General features: G+C 36.5%; 1 protein-coding gene across 9 annotated transcripts in view; it reads right to left on the bottom strand.

Moving 5' to 3' along the window:
- Positions 1–18978, bottom strand: part of WDFY4 (WDFY family member 4) — a 285745-nt gene that overhangs the window by 213697 nt on the left and 53070 nt on the right. For all 9 annotated transcript variants that reach the window (XR_004810035.2, XR_004810033.2, XR_004810034.2 and 6 more), the window contains one exon: positions 5284–5377. Coding sequence is in view for 6 of the 9 variants with exons in the window: in XM_025466322.3 (XP_025322107.1) it covers positions 5284–5377 (94 nt within the window). In the remaining 3 variants the exon portion in view is untranslated. The remainder of the gene's footprint in view (positions 1–5283; positions 5378–18978) is intronic.

Here is an 18978-nt window from a genome sequence, read left to right as displayed (position 1 = left end):
TGCCAACTGACTGTAGACCATGGTCTCTCTAGTGCCCAGGTCTGATCATGTTGTTGCTTTCCAGTAGCTTCCCATGACTACCATGTCCATACAGGAAAAGCCACTTGGCACAGAAGTAGGAGGTCCAGGAGCCTGGCATCACCGACATCTACCACCTAGCAACTGTGTTAACTCTGTAGCTCAACTTCTACAAGTTTCAAGTCTTCATCATCGAAGTGGGAATACTGATACCCACCTTGCAAGGTTATTATAAGGATTAAATGATAAAATGCTTGTAGAGCTTCTGGTAACTAATAGCAGTGGTTCCACCATTTAGCAAGTGTTTCCCATGCTGCAGTGTACTTTCTGCTCTCTGTGCTGAGCACTCACTGCATTGCTTCATTGAATCCTAACAATAATGCCACAAGGAAGATATTATTATCCCCCTACTACAGCAAGGAAGGTAAAGGATCACAGAGGTTAAATTATTTCCCATGGCTGCGTGCCTGTTGTGGCAGAGCTGAAATATGATGAAATTCTGCTGTCATCAGAGCCTGGCCTCTGCCTACATATAGCAGTGTTCACTAAAGATTATACTGGTCATGATGATGATGATGATGATGATGATGATGATGATGGATGGTATCTCAATAAAGTTCAATTCTCTTAGCATGGTATTCAAGGCCCTTCATTATGTGGCTTTGACCAGACTTTGCAGCCCCACACATTGCCTTTCTATCCACATGGTCTATCCTAGCCCAGCTAAACTACTCAAAATCCTCATGTGTGCCTCTTTCTGAGGATGAGCTTCTTGTCTTTCCTCCCTCCTCTACCTGATCTGGTATGGGCATGTCTTTTCTTTAAAGTCTGGCTCCAGGGTCCCCAACTCTCTAAGGGTTTCCCTCCCCTCTGTCACAAGGCTCTGTGGGCAAACTTTTGTTGCCATCAAATATGGTTTTACTGTCTTCTACACTCCTCTCTCTACTACTCTCAACTCAGACTGTGATTTCCTGTGAAATTTGCCTCTGAATCCCCAGTGGCATCTAGAAGGTGCTTGAGTAAAATTATTCACAGGTGCACATGTATCACATTGATTGCTCCACTGCAGTGAGTTCTACCTTTGTTTGCTAAACTAGATCCAGCTTCCCACCCTCTGAGTTACAGTTGTCATGAGCACAAGCAAATACTCCTCTGCTACGAACTGAATAAAGACCACAATCTTAATGAAAGCAGAGTGATGCTGGGAACCAGCTAGCCCTCATAGGACTGGTCAAAATTCCTGCTAACAGTCACATCCCTACAGTAAGACGATCGTGGCTGCTAAGCATGCTAGAAAGGGAAAATGTCTTCTTCCCAATGAGTTGTTTCTTTTTGAGGCCAACTCAGCTCCCAGAGAACTGGGTTGGACTCTGTTTTTGCCTCATGCTTAGGACAGCAACATTCACAATTCAACTCCTACTGTCCAATTTTAATACTGGTGATGATACAGCTGGATCATCTTTCCAAGAGTAGCACATGGTGTAACATTTTGGAGAGGGAAAAAGACACTTTTTGGTTGTGAACAAAACAAATTTCACGTGGACATAATTAGAAATAGATCAGACAACCCATGTATGTAGTTATTTAAGTTGTCACTCCTGAAATGACATCTATACCTTGGAAAGTCATCAAGTTCCCATCTATGAGGAAGGAAGAGCATCCATCAGGCAGGAAGGTGGCTAAGAGTATAGTGCTGGGAACCTCAAGCCAACCTACAGGGAGATGAGGGGAACTCACATTCCATCTTCTTAGTAACACTGCCATCTACTGAAACTTCTTGCTCCAAAGAACGATCCTACAGTCCTTTTCATTCCAGCATTTTCCTGTGTGGTCTCATTTCTCATTTGATTTAGTATTCTATTGATTGTTATGAGGTTTCCCACCTTCCCTTTCAGAAATTAATTACTGTAATTATTCAACTTTTAATAGTTGCTGATTTGGCATCTGCAGGAAATATTTGACAAAATGCATCACTACGTTTCATTTGCATTTTGAGAGACAGTGAGGGAGAATTAGACTTTTCCTAAATTACTTATTGTGACCTGAATAGAGAAAAAGAATCTTACCAAATGGAATTCTCATTTGCATACTTAATGTGTCCGATTATTATCACAAAGGAGTCAAGTTCCACTACATACTCTAATGTGACAACTCACAGAGTTTATCTGAAGCTCAGGTTCAGCTGCACAATTTACATGCACTAGCAGTGGAGAGAGAGGCCACACTCTGCTCTGTATCACTGCAGTGAAGTTTTGCACAACACAGTCATCACCAACTGTTTGGCTATTACACCCCTGGCTTGGTTGTTCTCATTCCAAGTACACTACATGGCTGGAAATACAGCTAAGGAAGTCAGGCATCCTTACAATAAGGCTATTGCACCTGGAAAAATGTACAATGCCAAGAATGCATGACCTTACTTACATTCTGCAAAAGCCGCAGAGGTGAGAGAACCATTTGTCAAGCACACCTTGATCTGGGGCCTGGGAATGAGTTCCAGGCCTCCCCTCACCAGCTCCATGACTGTAGGAAGTCACATAGCTTTCTTGAGCCACAAACACCTGCCTTGTGGGAGGATTCTAGTGTACTGGGATGAACTATTATGAATATTGATGAAACAACATGCCTGGCATAATCCCGAAATGTGGATTAGTTTCCAAAATGCTCCAGGAAGGTCCTGCCTTGAATACCAAGGTAAAGAAAGTAAAGTCCCAGACTTGAGGTAACTAAATGACTAGAAGACATATAAAGAACTAGAGGACACTTTATCTAGAGGTCAAATATTTTTATATACCAGTTGATGCTTAAGGCAAGTAGGTGCTGGTCTTCAAAGATGACCCTCAACAATTCCCTCTGTTCTATATTCACAGGCAATACCCCTTACATCAGTAGGGGTGGCATATGGCCCTTCTCTCTGAGTCTAGGCTGAACTTGTGACTCACTTTGACCAACATACCAACGCTATGGAAGCAAAACCAGGTTGTTCAAGGCCTAAGCCTTTGGAAAGCCTGGCAGCTTCCACTTTTGTGTCTTTGGGATCCCTGAGCTTGACCTGTTGGAGAATTCACTTGGAGGGACACAGGTAGAGGCCAGATGGAGAGGGCTACATGGAAGAGAACCCAGGATCCTATTAACCGCTCAAACCAAGGCCACAGACATCTGCCCAGCTGAGGAGCCCCTGTCATTGGAGCCAGCCTTATGAGGTACCAGCTGTATGAGTAAAGAAGACATCTAAAATGGTCCAGCCCATGCAACACCGTGTGGTACAGAGATGAGCTGTCCCTGCTGTGCCTATCCAAATTTTTACCCACAGGAACCATGAGAAAAAATGATATAGTTTGTTAACTTGACACAGTAACAGGTAACTAAAGAAACAATCAAGCCCATTTTATTCCAGCCTCCTGCTTTTCTGTAAATGTTGAAAAATGTAAATGTATTCCATTTCACTATGAGATGTGTCTCTATTCATTGGCTTGATAATCACTTCATCGTCACTTTCCAGCAAAGGGACAGGAACCAGAAAAAAAAAAAAAAAAGATTCTAGTTACAATGGCACAAAGAGATGTGGAACCAGGTCAGTCTATTTCTTCAATCCTGTATGAAATACTACAGAATTTCCTCAGTGAAAACAGTTCCCTTCCCTATACATCAAGGACTTTGCTCCCCCACTTCACCTCTCTCACTGATTTTGGAGGGCTTGCAATATTTTACTAGGTCATTGTCATTTTCAGGCTGTGATTAATAACACCACTGGTCTTCATTTTTTCTTAGAACATATTACTTCCTTTTGAAAAATTGGAAAAAGCAAATCTGGACTTGCAACCCCTGCCCTCCTTTTCCAATAGAAACCACTGCTGTGCAAAGGAAAGACCAGGAGATCTGCCACCAGGTAGGACCACATTTAATACCAGGTCCACCAACTGGAAATTCTTCAAAGTCATTTAAATTATCTGAGTTTCTGTTTCCCCACTGGTTAAAATGGAGACAAGTAATACTCCCAAGAAAACTGCTATGAGGGACAAATTGTGAAAGGGTCTAGCACCAGGCCTGGTTGCTCAGTTCAATTCATTTCCTTTCATCTACACTCATCAGCATGTGCATTCTCCAGGTTTTCCTCAACAAGAATTGCCTTACTGTGTTACTCAATCCTTTCACCCTGCAATGGAGCCCTTTGTTCTACCAAGACAGGAACTTGAGGGTTGCCTTTGACTCTCCCACTTCCCACTCCCTGGACCTGTTCATCTTGGGGTCCTGTGATTCTGTCCCTCCTCTCTCTTCACATCTGCCCAGATACCACCCTATCTGAGCTACCATTGATGTGGTAATGAAGACATGGCTTCCTAACTGCCATTCCCATTTCCCATGTTCCCATGCAACAACCAAAGAGATATTTTTGGTACAAAAATCTTATAGAGTCATCTCCTACTCTCTTGAAAGGTTTCTTGCTGCCCTTGTGATAAAACTCCATACTTAAACAGGGCTCCAGCCTTCCTGTGCCTGCCCTATCTGGCACATTTCCCACTCTCCCCCTTTGCTCCTACCCCAGCCACTCCTTCTTGCCTGGTTAATTGCTACTCATCTTTCAGGGCTCTGCTTAAATGTCACCATCTAGGAGATGGCTGCCCTGACCTCCATCCCTTCCTCTAAATTAGATTTAATTAGGTCTTCCCCACTTCCATTCCCATTATACTTTCTCAGAATCCTGTTTTCCCCCTTTATTATCACTTGTCACAATTTGTAATTGTATATTCATCTGTGAGATTATTTATTTAGTCTGCCTGCCCAGGCACTATCCCTTGGTCCCCATGATGGATGCAGGATCCATGGACAATGTCCGTCTTGCTAGCCTGGCATGTCCTATGCAGAGCACTAAGCCAAGATCACAGCCAGCACCCACAGGATGGATGACTAGGTGGGGGGCAAAGGACTTCCAGCCCCACCGATGCCCAGTGCTGTCCTTAGCACCCAGGGTTTGCCTCGTGAAGGTTGAACTATTTTAGCTAGTTTTTGTTTGGGTGTTGTTTGCAAGAGGTCACTTCACTAGCAAAAATGACCTGTTTCAAATGGCCTGGGAAGGAAGGGTGGGCAAAACTCAATCATGGGTCACAGACATACTGACTCTCCCTTACAGAAGGTATTTCACAAGGGTGGCTCTGCTAATGCAGGGTACTGAAGGCAAAGGCAAAAAAGAAAAAGTCTGACCAGAAGGAGCTTAAATGATCAGTCATGTGAAAAAGACAAATATGTGAGTCCATCAATAAGTACCTGGGGGTGGTCTGCATGGTACAACCACGGCAGCAGTCTCACCATGATGCACAGGATTCCAGGATGCATGATCACAGCATCCCCTTCATCCACCCTGTAGAGAGAGGGGAAGCAAGATATCAGATTTGAGTTTTCTAGTATCTTCTGCTTTTCACAAACCTTTCTGAGTCTTTCTAAGACAAGTCATAATCCTCAGTCTACCAATTATTACCTATGTAACTTTGAACTAATTAATCTGAGCCTAATTTCCCCCAACTGCACGATGGAATTCACAATGCCATACTTCTTTCATAGAGACATAGAATAATACCTTTGTGCCCTGGGACACAGGGGCTGGCTCATAGTTGGTATTCAATGCAAGTTAGTTGCCTGGTCCTCTCCCCTTCCTCCAGACACATAGGAGTTGGAGAGGCTCTTATTTTATGTTAATCACATACTCACAAGGGCTTTTTGATCTCTTCAAGATGGTGTACACACACTCTACTCTGTCCTATCCACTGAATACAACTCGAAACTCATGCAGAACACATAAGCAGCTCTCTGATGACTCTGAAAAGTAAATTATAGCAGAGAAGGAAACCAAACCCAAAGCACCATGCAACTGGCGTTGAATTTTCTGGAGTGTCCCTCTCCAGAATTCCTTGGTATGAGCTCACAGGAAATCTGAAAACAAGTATGCACCATGTGCAGACAAAGACAGAGCACCAAGGAAAGGTCTCTGTTCCTGGTCTAACGAACAGGAAATGAGACTCCTAAATGTAACAGAGCATGGAGGAGAAGCTCTGAGATTTTCTTTGTTTGGTTCCTTTATTATTTCTAAACCAGCCTCTGGGCAACCTCACAGCAGTAGCAGCAGCCAGGCAGATGTCTGAATATCTGGGGGAAGACAATCATTCTCTCTAACCAGAAGAACTATGGTTCCAAGAGTGTAGGGGAAACCTCCATTGCTTTTGTTTCCCTTTTTCCTTTCCCTGCTTGGCACCAGAAACAGATGCAGTGGCAGGAAGTACATGTCAAAGCAGGGAAACTAAAGCCTCAGCTTCCTAGACAGAGAAGGAGGGAGCCTCTGGAAGCCATGAAGTGTTGGGAAGATGATGAAGAGAGGAGGCTGAAGAAAGTCAGACCATGTATCAATCTCTGGGCTCAGTTCTGAGCTGCATGTGTGAATCTGATCTTAAACCACATTTCAAAGGCTTTAAGAAATGATCTTAAAAAAAAAAAAAAAGAAATGATCTTAAAGGTAAAGCATCCCCCAAGACTGGCTACTTCATGGGGAAAATATAGAATATACCAAATATCTCTGCCAAGTCTGTGAAACCAAACTAATACCGGAAACACGACTCACAGAAGGTGGGTAAGAACTTGCAGGTTGAACCTAACCTGGTCGATTGCCTGCTAAAACAAAATAATCAACACTCTCCAGAAGATGTCAACAAGAGCTAAAGTTCATAACATTCAAAATGGCCAGGACACTATCTGATATTACTTAGCATAGAACATATCAAGGAAATCTCAATATCTCACACAGAAAAAGATAGTCAACAGATGCCAAGCCTGAGATGACTCAGATATTGGAAGTATCAGACAAAAACTTTATTTTTTTCAATCAGACAAAAGCTTTAAATAAGCTCTTATTAACCACACTCCAAGAAGAGTGAACACTATTGAAATGAATGAAAAACTAGAAAATCTCAGTAAAAAAAGTGGAAGCAATGAAAAAGAACCAAATGGAAATTTAAGAACTGAAAACACAATAATAAATTTTAAAATCTTACTAAATGAGAACCATAAAAGAATGAGATGAGAGAGAATTCATGAATTTAAGGATAGATCAATAGAAATTGCTCAATCTAAACAACAACAACAACAAAATTAACGTAAGAAATCCTCAAAGTCATGTACTAAAAGATCTAACATCCCAATGTAGAAGTTCCAGAAGAAAAGGAGAAAGAGTATAGTGTAAAAAAAAAATGTCCAGGAAGGTTTTAGCCATTATTTCTTTAAATTTGGTGACTACATAACCTTAAAGATTCATGAAGCTTAGCAAAACCCACACAAAATCAACAAAGTAATATGAGCCCGGGCACATCATAGTCAAACTACTGAACTCTAAAGACAATGAAAAAAATCTTGAAAGCAGCCAGAGAAAAACAACATGTTACATACAGGAGAAAAACAATTTGAATGACTATGGATTTTCTTATGAGAAATCAGAAGGTATAGGAACAGTCATTTTGAAGTGTTGAAAAGAAATGCACACAATTCCATGTCCAGCAAAAATATTTTTTCAGAAATAAGGACAAAATAAATATATTCCCAGATGAAGGAAAACAAAGAGAATTTCTTATCATATAATTTTCTCTAAAAATAATACTGAAAGGAGTTTTTCTGCTGGGAGGGAAACAATAGCAGAAAGAAACCTGGTATTTCAGGAATGAAAAAAAAATAAGAGAAATGGTACATAATTGGACAAACATAATGGAAAATTATTTTTTCTTAAGTTCTTAAAATATGTATGACAATTGAAAACAAAATATAACTGGGTGATGGGCACTGAGGGGGGCACTTGAAGGGATGATCACTGGGTGTTATGCTATATGTTGGCAAATTGAACTCCAATAAAAAATAATAATAATAAAAAAAGAAAACAAAATGTTATTAGATGTAATATGCATGATAATTACAACAAATGTAGCAGAGATTAAAGGGATCTGCAAAGAATCAAACTTTCTGTATTCCATTTGAGGCAGCAAAATATTAATTCTAAGTAGAAATATTAATTCTAAGTAGAATTCTAGGTATGTATACTGTAATCCTTAGAACAAGCACTAAAGAAATTAGTCAAAAAGAAATAGTAAAAAATTTGGTAGATAAATTCAAACTGAACACTAAAATATATTCAAATAATCCACAAAAAAGTAGAGAAAGAGAAACGGAATAAAAAAGGGGGAACAAAAAGAAAACAAATAATGAAATTATATACCTAAGCCCCAAACACATAAAAAATTACATTAAGTAAAACTGCCTACATATACCAATTAATAGACACATATTGACAGAATGGACAAAAATAAAAACCTAAATATAATATTATAGCTAAGTTAAAAGTATAAAGATAGAATTTAAGCCATGCTAACACTAATCAAAAGAAAGCTGATATGGCTCTACTAATCTTAAAGAAAGCAGACTTCAGAGCAAGGAAAATACCAGGAATGAAAAAAAAAAAAAAAAGTTATGTTGCAAAATCATTAAAGGAGGCACAGCATCCAAAATGTGTAGGCGCTTCACAAGAGAGCACCAAAATTCATAAAGAAAAACTAGTAGAAGTAAAATGAAAAATGGACAAACCCATAATTATAGCTGGAGAATTCAACACTCTTCTCTCAGTAATTGATAGGAAAATAGAAAGAAAATAATCAAAGGTATAGAACTGAACAACACCATCAACCAGCTGATGTGATTGAACATTCTATTCAACAACTTTAGAATACACACTTTTCACATTCTTTGGAAACATTGTCAAAAATAGTCTGTCTAGGTCATAAAATAAACCTTAAAACATAGCAAATAAGTAAAATCACACAAAGTATGTTCTCTGATCATAACAGAATTAAATGAAAAATGAATAATAGAAAGATAACTGAAAAATCTCTATGTATATGGGAATTAAACATCATATTTCTTATTAATTGTGGTAAAATACAAATAACATAAAAGTTACTATTTTAATCATTTTCTAGATCAGTAGTATTCAGTACATTCATATTGTAAATAACGCATTTCTAAATAGTCTGTGGGTCAAAGAGAAAGTTTAAAGAAAAATTTTAAGGTATTTTGAACTCAAATAAAAGGGACATATATCAGAAAAATTTGTGATGCTCCTAAAGCAGGACATAGAGGAAAATGTGTAGGATTAAATGCTTACATTTCAAAAGAAGAAAGCTCTCCAATTAAAAATGTAAGCTTTCACCGTAAGACACTATTTTATACACTTGATCTTAGCCAAAAGGCTGAGAAGAGATGGAACTATTTAAAAATAAACAAATAAATAAGGCCAAAATAAGCAGCAGGAAAAAATAATAAAGATTAAAAAAAATGGTGAAATTAAAAACTGAAAAACAACAGAGAAAATAAAGTAAAAATGTAGTTCCTTGAAAATACTTTAAAAATTTAAAAACCACTAGCTACACTAACAAAAAAAGGGAAAGACACAAATTATCAATATCAATAATGAAAGAGAGAATATCCTTACACACCCCACAAACATTAAAGAAATAATAAGAAAATGCTACAAATAACTCTGTGCACACAAATTTGACAACTTAAATGAAATGGACCAATTCATTTGAAGCCACAAATTACCAAAAGTCAAGCAAGAAGAAATAAGTAATCAGAGTAGTTTATGGCTATTTAAAAAACTAATTATGCCATTAAAAGCCTTCCCACAAAGAAACTCTAGGCCCTGACTTTTACATTGGTGAATTCTTTTTTTTTAAAATTAATTAATTTATTTATTTATTTATGATAGTCACAGAGAGAGAGAGAGAGGCAGAGACACAGGCAGAGGGAGAAGCAGGCTCCATGCACCGGGAGCCCGACGTGGGATTCGATCCCGGGTCTCCAGGATCGCGCCCTGGGCCAAAGACAGGCGTTAAACCGCTGCGCCACCCAGGGATCCCTACATTGGTGAATTCTACATTTAAAAGATAAATAACACCAATTCTATACAACTTCTTTCAAAAACATTAAAAAGAACACTTCACAATGTATTTCATGAGGCCAAAATTGTCCTAGTACCAAACGAAGACAAAGCCGCTACAGAAAACTACCTGCCAACATCTCTTCCAAATGTAGGCACAAAAATCCTAAAGAACTATTTAAAATCAAACTTAACTATATATAAAATAAATAAGGCACTATGACCAATTGGACTTCTCCTATAAATGCAAGGCTATTTCACTATCAAAAATCAGTCATTGGGGGATCCCTGGGTGGCAGAGCGGTTTAGCGCCTGCCTTTGGCCGGGGGCGCGATCCTGGAGACCCGGGATCGAATCCCACGTCGGGCTCCCAGTGCATGGAGCCTGTTTCTCCCTCTGCCTGTGTGTCTGCCTCTCTCTCTCTCTCTCTCTCTCTCTCTCTCTCTGTGTGTGACTATCATAAATAAATAAAAATTTTTAAAAAATCAGTCATTGTGACAAATACCATATGATTTCACTCCTATGTGGAATTTAAGAAACAAAACAGATGAATATGGGGGAAGGGAAGGAAAATAAAATAAGATGAAAACAGAGACACAAACCATAAGGGACACTTAACCATAGGAAACAAACTGAGAGTTGCTGGAAGGGGGAGAGTTGGGGGGATGGGGTAACTGGGTGATGTGCATTGAGGGCATGTGATGTAATGAGCACTGGAAGTTATATGCAACTGATGATCAATAAATTCTACCTCTGAAACTAACAATACACTATATGTTAACTAACTTGAATCTAAATAAAAAAAGAAGAAATTCATCAATGTAATCCAACATACTAATAAACTAAAAAAAAACATTATCGATCATACATAGTAAAAAACATTTGAAAAATTCAACATTTGTTCTTGATAAAAATTATCAGTAAACTAGAAATAGAAGGAATCATCCATAACCTGATAATAGGAACCTAAAAAAAAAAAAAAAAGGAAAGAAACCCCATAGCTGATGTAATATTTGATGGCAAAAGACTGAAGACTTTCTCCCCACAACTAAGAACAGAGCAAGAATGTCTACTCTTACCTCTCCTATTCAGTACCACGTTGGAACAACAGATTGGAAAGGAAAACTAAAACCTCACTATTCGAAGACAACATGAGGTCTACATTGAAAATTCCAAACAATCCATTAAAAAAAAATTCCTAGAACTAATAAGTGAATTTAGCAAGGTCTCAGGATGTACAATTACATGTAAAAATTAATCATATCTTTATATACTAGAAGTAAAAAATTGGAAAACAACTTTTAAAATGCCATTTAAAATAATGCTTGAAAAACAAGCACTTAGGTATATTTTTTTAAATGTGCAAGTTCTGTACACTAATGACCACAAAATTTGATTTTTTTTAAAAAAGGAAAGACTTAATATAAAAGAAAAAATATATGATATTTGTAGGTTAGAAGATCTAATAGTCTCAATTCTCCCAAATTCACCTATAGATTTAATGCAATTCCAATCAAGATCCCAGCAGTTTTTGTAGATGTAGGCAAGCTCATTGTTATATTTACTATATATATATATATATATATATATATATATATATATATACTAGACCAACCAGAGACAAAGGAATTAAAATAATCAAAGCAATTTTGAAAAGGGAGAATACATTTGGAGGACTCATATTAGCTCGTCTTATGATTTACTACAAAGCTACAGGATCATACAGAATTAGTGAAGGGCTAGACACACAGATCAATGGAACAGAATAGAGTCCAGAAAAAGACCTACACAAACATAGCCAATTGATTTTTCACAAAGGTAAAAGATAATTCAATGGAAAAGGATTATGTCAAAAGACAAATGGCATAGGAGGAATTAGATATCCAAATGCAAAAATAAATAAATAAATCTTGACTTAAACTTCACACCCCACAGTAAAAGAAATTCAAAATGAATCACAGACCTATAAAACTTTTTAAAGAAAACACAGAAGAAAATCTTTGTAACCCTGAGCTAGGCTAGGCAAAGTCCTTAGACATGATACCAGAAGCCCAATAAAAGAAAACATTAATAAATTGTACTGCATCAAAATTAAAGATTTTCATTCTGTGAAAATCACTTTAAAGGTGAAAAGACAAGCTACAGATGGAAAAAAATCCCTGTATCCAGACAGTGGAGTACTACTCAGCTCAGCAATAAAATGCATGAACAGCTCATACAACAAATTGGTTAGCTCTCAAAGGCCTATGCTGAATGGAAAAAACTAGCCTCAAAAGATTACATATTGTATACCTGAATTTATGTGTTATTCTGGAAAAGACAAAACTATAAACGTACATCTGTGGTTGCCAAAGCTTAGGGGTAAAGAAAGGATTTCACTATCAAGGGGCAACATTCAGGAACTACGAAGTGATGGGACTATTCTGTATCTTGATTGTGGTGGTGGTCACATGGCTCTAAATTAAATGAATGACAACGCATAGAACCTTACAGCAAAAAGAAGGGGGGGGGGGACTTTTACTGCATATAAATTCAAAAATTAATAATAAAAATAAAAACAAACACACAAAAATCCCACAAATCTAATCCCAAGTTACAAACACCTGATTTTCAAACATCATGCCCATAGTGCTATTCCTACAACCCATGGTCAGATTGTGCTTAGCATCACCAGCCTTAAAAGGATGGCTAAGATGCCAGGAGTAAAAGCATTGATGTTGATTTATTCAACTTAACTGAACAAATATTTACTGACCTATTTACCAGGCATTTTTGATACATCTACAATTTAAATGAACTGAAACCCATATCTAGGATGTGAGAGGAGTATAGACAATAAAGACAAACATAATAAATATGTACATTACTTGTATATAATACATACTACATTATTATAATATAGTATAATATATCAATATAATATTACCCTGAATAAGTAAATTATATATTATGTAAGTGCCATTGCAAGAAAAAATTAAAGCAGAGAAAGAATAAAGAATGCTAGGGTGGAGGAGGAAAGAATTTGCAATTTTAATTTGGATGGCAGTTGACCTCCTTGATAAGGTGACATTTGGGTAGACTTAAAAGAGGGAGGTAGATGTCCAAGGGAAAAGCATTTCAAGCAAAGGGAACAGTCAGTGCAAAAGGCCCTATGGTGGGAGTATGTCCAGCATATTCAGGGAACAGTAAGGAAGCCTATATTACTGCCTAGATACTGAAGCTACACAAAGAGGGAAAAAAATAAGACTACAGACAATATTCCTAATGAATATACATACAAAAGTCCTCAACAACATACTAGTAAGCCAAATCCAGCATATTTAAAGAATCTTACATTATGATCAAGTGGGGTTTATCCCAGGAATACAAGAGTATGAGTGATTCAACATAAGAAAATCAGTCAATGTAATACACCATGTTAGCAGACAAAGGAAAAAAAAAACAAAGGATTGCCTAAACTGATGCAGAAAAAAGTATCTGACAATATCCAATACTCAGAAAGAAATATTCTCTCATGATAGAAATACTCAGAAAACTAGGAATTGATAGGAACTTCCTCAACATGACAAAGGACATTTACGAAAAGACCATAGCTAACATACTCAGTGATAAAATATGGTCCTCAAATTCATACAGAATTGCAAGGCATTCTAAGTAACCAAAATAATATTTAAAAAGAAGAACAAAATTGGACTACTCATACTTATACTTCCTGAGTTCAAAGCTTACTACAACACTACAGTAATCAAAACAGTATGGTACTGGCTTGAGGACAGACACATCAAGGGGTAATAGTCCAATGAAATAGAATGAGAGTCCTCAACGAGGATGCTAAGACCACTCAGCAGGGAAAGAATAGACTCACCAATACATGGTGCTGAGAGAAGTACATAGCCACATGCAAAAGAATGAAGTTGAACCTGGCCCCACACCATGTAATAAATCAATGACCTAAACATAAGAGCCAAAACCATAAAACTTATAGAGGTAAACCTTCATGACTTAGGATTTGGCAATGATTTCTACATATGACACCAAAAGCATGAGCAACAAAAGAAAAAATAGATAAAATAGATTTCATCAAAATGAAAAGCTTTTATGCATAATTACTAAGACTGTGAAAGAACAACTAACAGAATAGGAGAGAATATTTGCAAATCATATATCTGGTAAGTGTCTTTTATCCATAACATACAAAGAAATTATACAGCTAAGCAACAAAAAGAGAAACAATCCAATTTAAAAATGAGCAAAGGACTTGAATAGATATTTCTTCAAAGAAGATATCTAAATGGCCAACAAGTACATGAAGATACTCAACATCATTAGCCATTAGAGAAAGGTAAATCAAAACCACAGTGAGATTCCACTTCCCACTCATTATGATGGCTATAACTTTTTAAAGGGAAAATAAGTATTAGTAAGCATCTGGAGAAATTGGAACTCTCATATATTTCCGGTAAAAATAAAATTTGTTCAGCTACCATGGAAGATTGTTTGGTGGTTCCTCAAAAAATTAAACATAGAACTATCATCTGATACAGCAATTCTACTCCTACATATTTACAGAAAAAAACCTGCAAATATTCAAATAAATATACTACACACATGTTCACAGAAGCACTATTTACAATAGCCGAAAGGTGGAAACAAGCCAAATGTCCATCAGCAGATGAATGTATAAACAAATCATGGAGTATACATACAATGAGATGATTGCTCACACATAACAAAGAAATTAAGTACTCATATATATGATACATTGGGAATGAACTTTGAAAACGTTATGCTAAGTGAAAGAAGCCAATAGACCAAATATATATATATATAGCTTCTGTGAACAATGTTACTTTTATTTTTTTACTTTTATTTTTTTATTTTTTATTTTTTTTACAATGTTACTTTTAAGTAATAACATAGTTGTTACATGAATTAAACCAACTCATGCTTGTGGAGAGCTGAGCATACCAACTGGCATCCTAGTACTTGGTGGACAGCAGCTGTGATCATGTCGACTAGCACCATTATCATCTCAGCCCTCACCTCACAACAGCCCTCAAAGTGGATACTTTCATTACCACTGCCTTCAAATCAGGAAATCGAAGCTCAGAGAGATAAAGCCCAAGGAACATGGTCACTAAGACATAGAGCATTCAGCCTGAGTCCAAGGCCCACAGCCTCTGCTCCTCCTCCCTGGAGAGCAAAGCCTACTTTGCACAAATAGGACTGAGCCAAGTCACTTGTCCAAGAAGAGGCCAGGTGTTCTTGGTGAGCAAGGATGAACACTGTGTCCCCCATGCCCAGGCCACCATCCTGCCTTTACCCCTCAGATTCTCCCATGAGAGGCTAGGATTTCACTTCTCTAACCATTAGGAAAGGCCAGGGGTGATGTTTTCTTTTAATGAGGAAAAAATTGCTCTATTTACGAAATCTGATTCTTACACATTTAAAAATTACTCATCATGAAACCAAGATGACATCTGACACAGGATTCATCTGTAAAGAATTCAGGCTAATGCTGTCTATAGGTTAAAGAACAATTTTAAACTGTAAGCTATTGTGTCAGAACATTTGGAAAATCATCACCATTATTGTGAGAGTTTCCAGGAGAAGCAGGAACAACATGCACACACACACATACACATACACACACACAGGTTTTGGAAAAAGACCTGGAATCAGAATCTGGTTCTATTGCTTACTTACTAAATGTGTGACTTTGACCATGTTACTTATCTTTTCTTAGCCTTGGTTTCTTTAGTAGTAAAGTTCTAGGACTGGGAAAGCATTAAATGAATATAAGTATTTAGTGCTTAGCTCCCAGAGACATTCCAAAAAAAATGACAATTGTTTCTCATCACTCAATACCACTTTCTGATATCTTTTGCTACTGACAAGTATATTCCCTGCCCTCCACAAGCTGGTAAAATAAGATCAATGCTGAGATTCCAAGGTGTTCTGCATGCTATCCAGGTGGCCAGGGTACAGGCCTCCTCAAGGACACCTTTCCCCAGAATAGAGTGATCAGGGAGCCTCAGAAAAGGAATTCTCCCCAAGACAAAGCAAGAAGAGAGGTGCCTGAAATCTGGTCATGGCCTGGCTTGCAAAGTGCAACTGTGGAATCACTGCAGTGAGAAATGTCACAACCTTGAGAAGGAAGAACAAAGTAGGAGGCATCATGCTCCCTGATTTTCGATGATATTGCAGAAAGTAATCAAAATAGTATGGCATTGGCAAAAGATACAATGGAACAGAATAGAGAGATCAGATCAACCCACATATATATGATCAATTAATTTACAACAAAGAATTAAGACTACACAGTAAGGAAAGGACAGTCTTTTTATTTAGTGGTGCTGAGAAAAACCTAGACAATCACCTGCAAAAAGATGAAACTGGACCGCTGTCTTACACTGTACACAAAAATTAACCAAAAATGCATTAAAGACTTGATGTGAAAATAAAACCTGAAATCACAAAGCTCCCAGAAGAAAACACAGGAGGTGAATTCCTTGACATAGGTCTGGGCAATGATTTTACAGATTTGATGCAAAAAGCAAAAGCAACAAAAGCAAAAATGAACCAGTAGAACTACATCAAATTAAAAAGCTTCTACAGCAAAGGAAACCATCAGTGAAATGAAAAGGCAACCTATGGAATGGGAGAAAATATTTGTAAATTGCATTTATGATAATACTCAAAATAAATAAAGAGCTCATACAACTCAAAACCAAAAAAATACAATCAAAAATGGGCAGAACATCTGAAGAGACATCTTTCCAAAGTAGGTGATGAACAGGTGCTTTATAGCACTAATCATTAAGAAAATGCAAACCAAAACCACAATGAGATACCACCTCAACACCTGGTAGAATGGCTATCATTAAAAAGACAAGAAATAACAAATGTTGTTGAGGAACACTATTGGTGGAAATGTAAATTGGTGCAGCCATTATGGAAAACAATATGCAGGTTCCCCCAAAAAATTAAAAATAGAGCTACTATATGATCCAGTAATTCTACTTCTGGGTATTTATCTGAGGAAAATGAAAACACCAACTTGAAAAGATACATGTACCCCTATGTTTATTGCAGCATTATTTACAATAGCCAAGATACAAAAGAAAACCTAAGTGACCGTCAATGAATGGATGGATAAAGATGTGGTATATACACACAATGGAATATTATTCAGCCATAAAAAGAAGGAAATCTTGCCATTTGTGACAACATGGATGGACCTGAAGGGCATTATGCTAAGTGAAATAATTCAGAGAAAGACAAATACCATATGATCTGACTTACATGTGGAATCTAAAAAAAGAACTCATAGATACAGAGAATAGATTGGTGGTTGCCAGAAGCAGGGGATAGGGTAGTTGGCCAAAAAAGTGAAGGGAGTCAAAGAAGTATAAATTTCCAATTTTAAAATAAATAAGCCATGAAAACATAAGATACAACATGGTGACTATAGTTAATAATACTATACTGCATATCTGAAAGTTGCAAAGAGAATAAATCTTAAAAGCTCTTACTACAAGAAAAGAAATTGGAACTAGTATGGTGATGGGTTTTATTAACTAGGCTTTTAGCGGTCACCATTTTACAATATATACAAATATTGAATCACTAAGTTTTATACCTGAAAGCAATACAATGTTATACCTCAATGAAAAAATACGTGAATAAATACCTTAGGGGAAAGATTAACTAAAATTAGATTTAGATCAGATTGCTGAATGCCCAAAATTAATATTGGACAACAGTAATATATACATTAGAAATATAAGTATACATTTAGGAGTTATATTGTATACATATATATATCTATTGAAAAGAGGATAAACAGTGATAGTAAACAGTAAACAGGTAAACATTATGAAGATGACTTTAAACTACTTTAGGGTAACCACTGAAAGACTAATAGAGAGTATAAGATCCAAATTAGTCGATAGGAAAAATTAAATTAAAAAATTAAAATTCTAATAATTCAAAAGAAGACAAGGAAAAAATCAAAAGAAAAAGTAGGACAAGTAGAAAATACAAAACAGTAAAGTAGAAACCATCCCAAACATATTAAAAATTATAAAAATGTAAACAAAGTACATGCTTCAGTAACCAACAAATACACACTGGGTTAAATGACAAAATAAAGCAAAACAAACTATCTCTTTACTGTTTACAAAAAAAAAAAAAAAAAATTAAAACATTAGGACATTAAAAGCTGGAAACAAAAGAATTTTTAAAAAAAATTCCAGGCATGTACTAACCAAAGAAAGTGGTGTAGCTTTTTCTGATTAGATAAAATTATTTTTATGGCAAAACATATTATTGAAGATAAAGAAGATCACCACATAAGATGACAAATTTTGATTTCATGAGATAATATAAAAATTGTAAGTATGTGTGATTCTAATAGCCTCAGATAGAGGTAAGGAAAAATGAACAGAAATTGACAAATCTATCTTTATAATGAAAAATATCTAACATATCTTAGTAACTGATGTGTCAAGAGCAGATTAAATAATCTGAAAATTTAAAGAAGACAATAGACAAACTTAACCTAAAAGATATAAATAGAACATTGAGTATAACAATCAGAAGAAATGCATTCTTTTCAAGCACACACAGAACACTTATGAAGATTTATCACATTGGAGGCCACAGAATCAAGCTTAACTAATTTCAAAGGATGACCATCATACAGCCCACCTTCTCTCATGGTGATAAAATTAGAACTCAAAGCAACAAAAAAATCACCAAAAATACTCTGTAATTTTGGAAATTCACAATTCAAATAAGATTCAAGAATCAAACTATAATCACAAAGGAAATGAAAATATTTAGGACTAAATAATATTGAATGAAAAAAACAAAAAAAAATAATATTGAATGTGCTATTTTGTATTTTCTATGAAACTTGTGTGATATAGCTAAAGTAAAGTGACAGGGAAATTTGCATTTAAAAAGAAAAGTGAAAACGAGTCTCCTAATCA

This window comes from Canis lupus, chromosome 28 (genome assembly GCF_003254725.2).
Source record: "Canis lupus dingo isolate Sandy chromosome 28, ASM325472v2, whole genome shotgun sequence".
NCBI lineage: Eukaryota > Metazoa > Chordata > Mammalia > Carnivora > Canidae > Canis > Canis lupus.
Note: the sequence above shows the minus strand (reverse complement) of the source record. Positions and strands in the feature narration are given on the sequence as shown.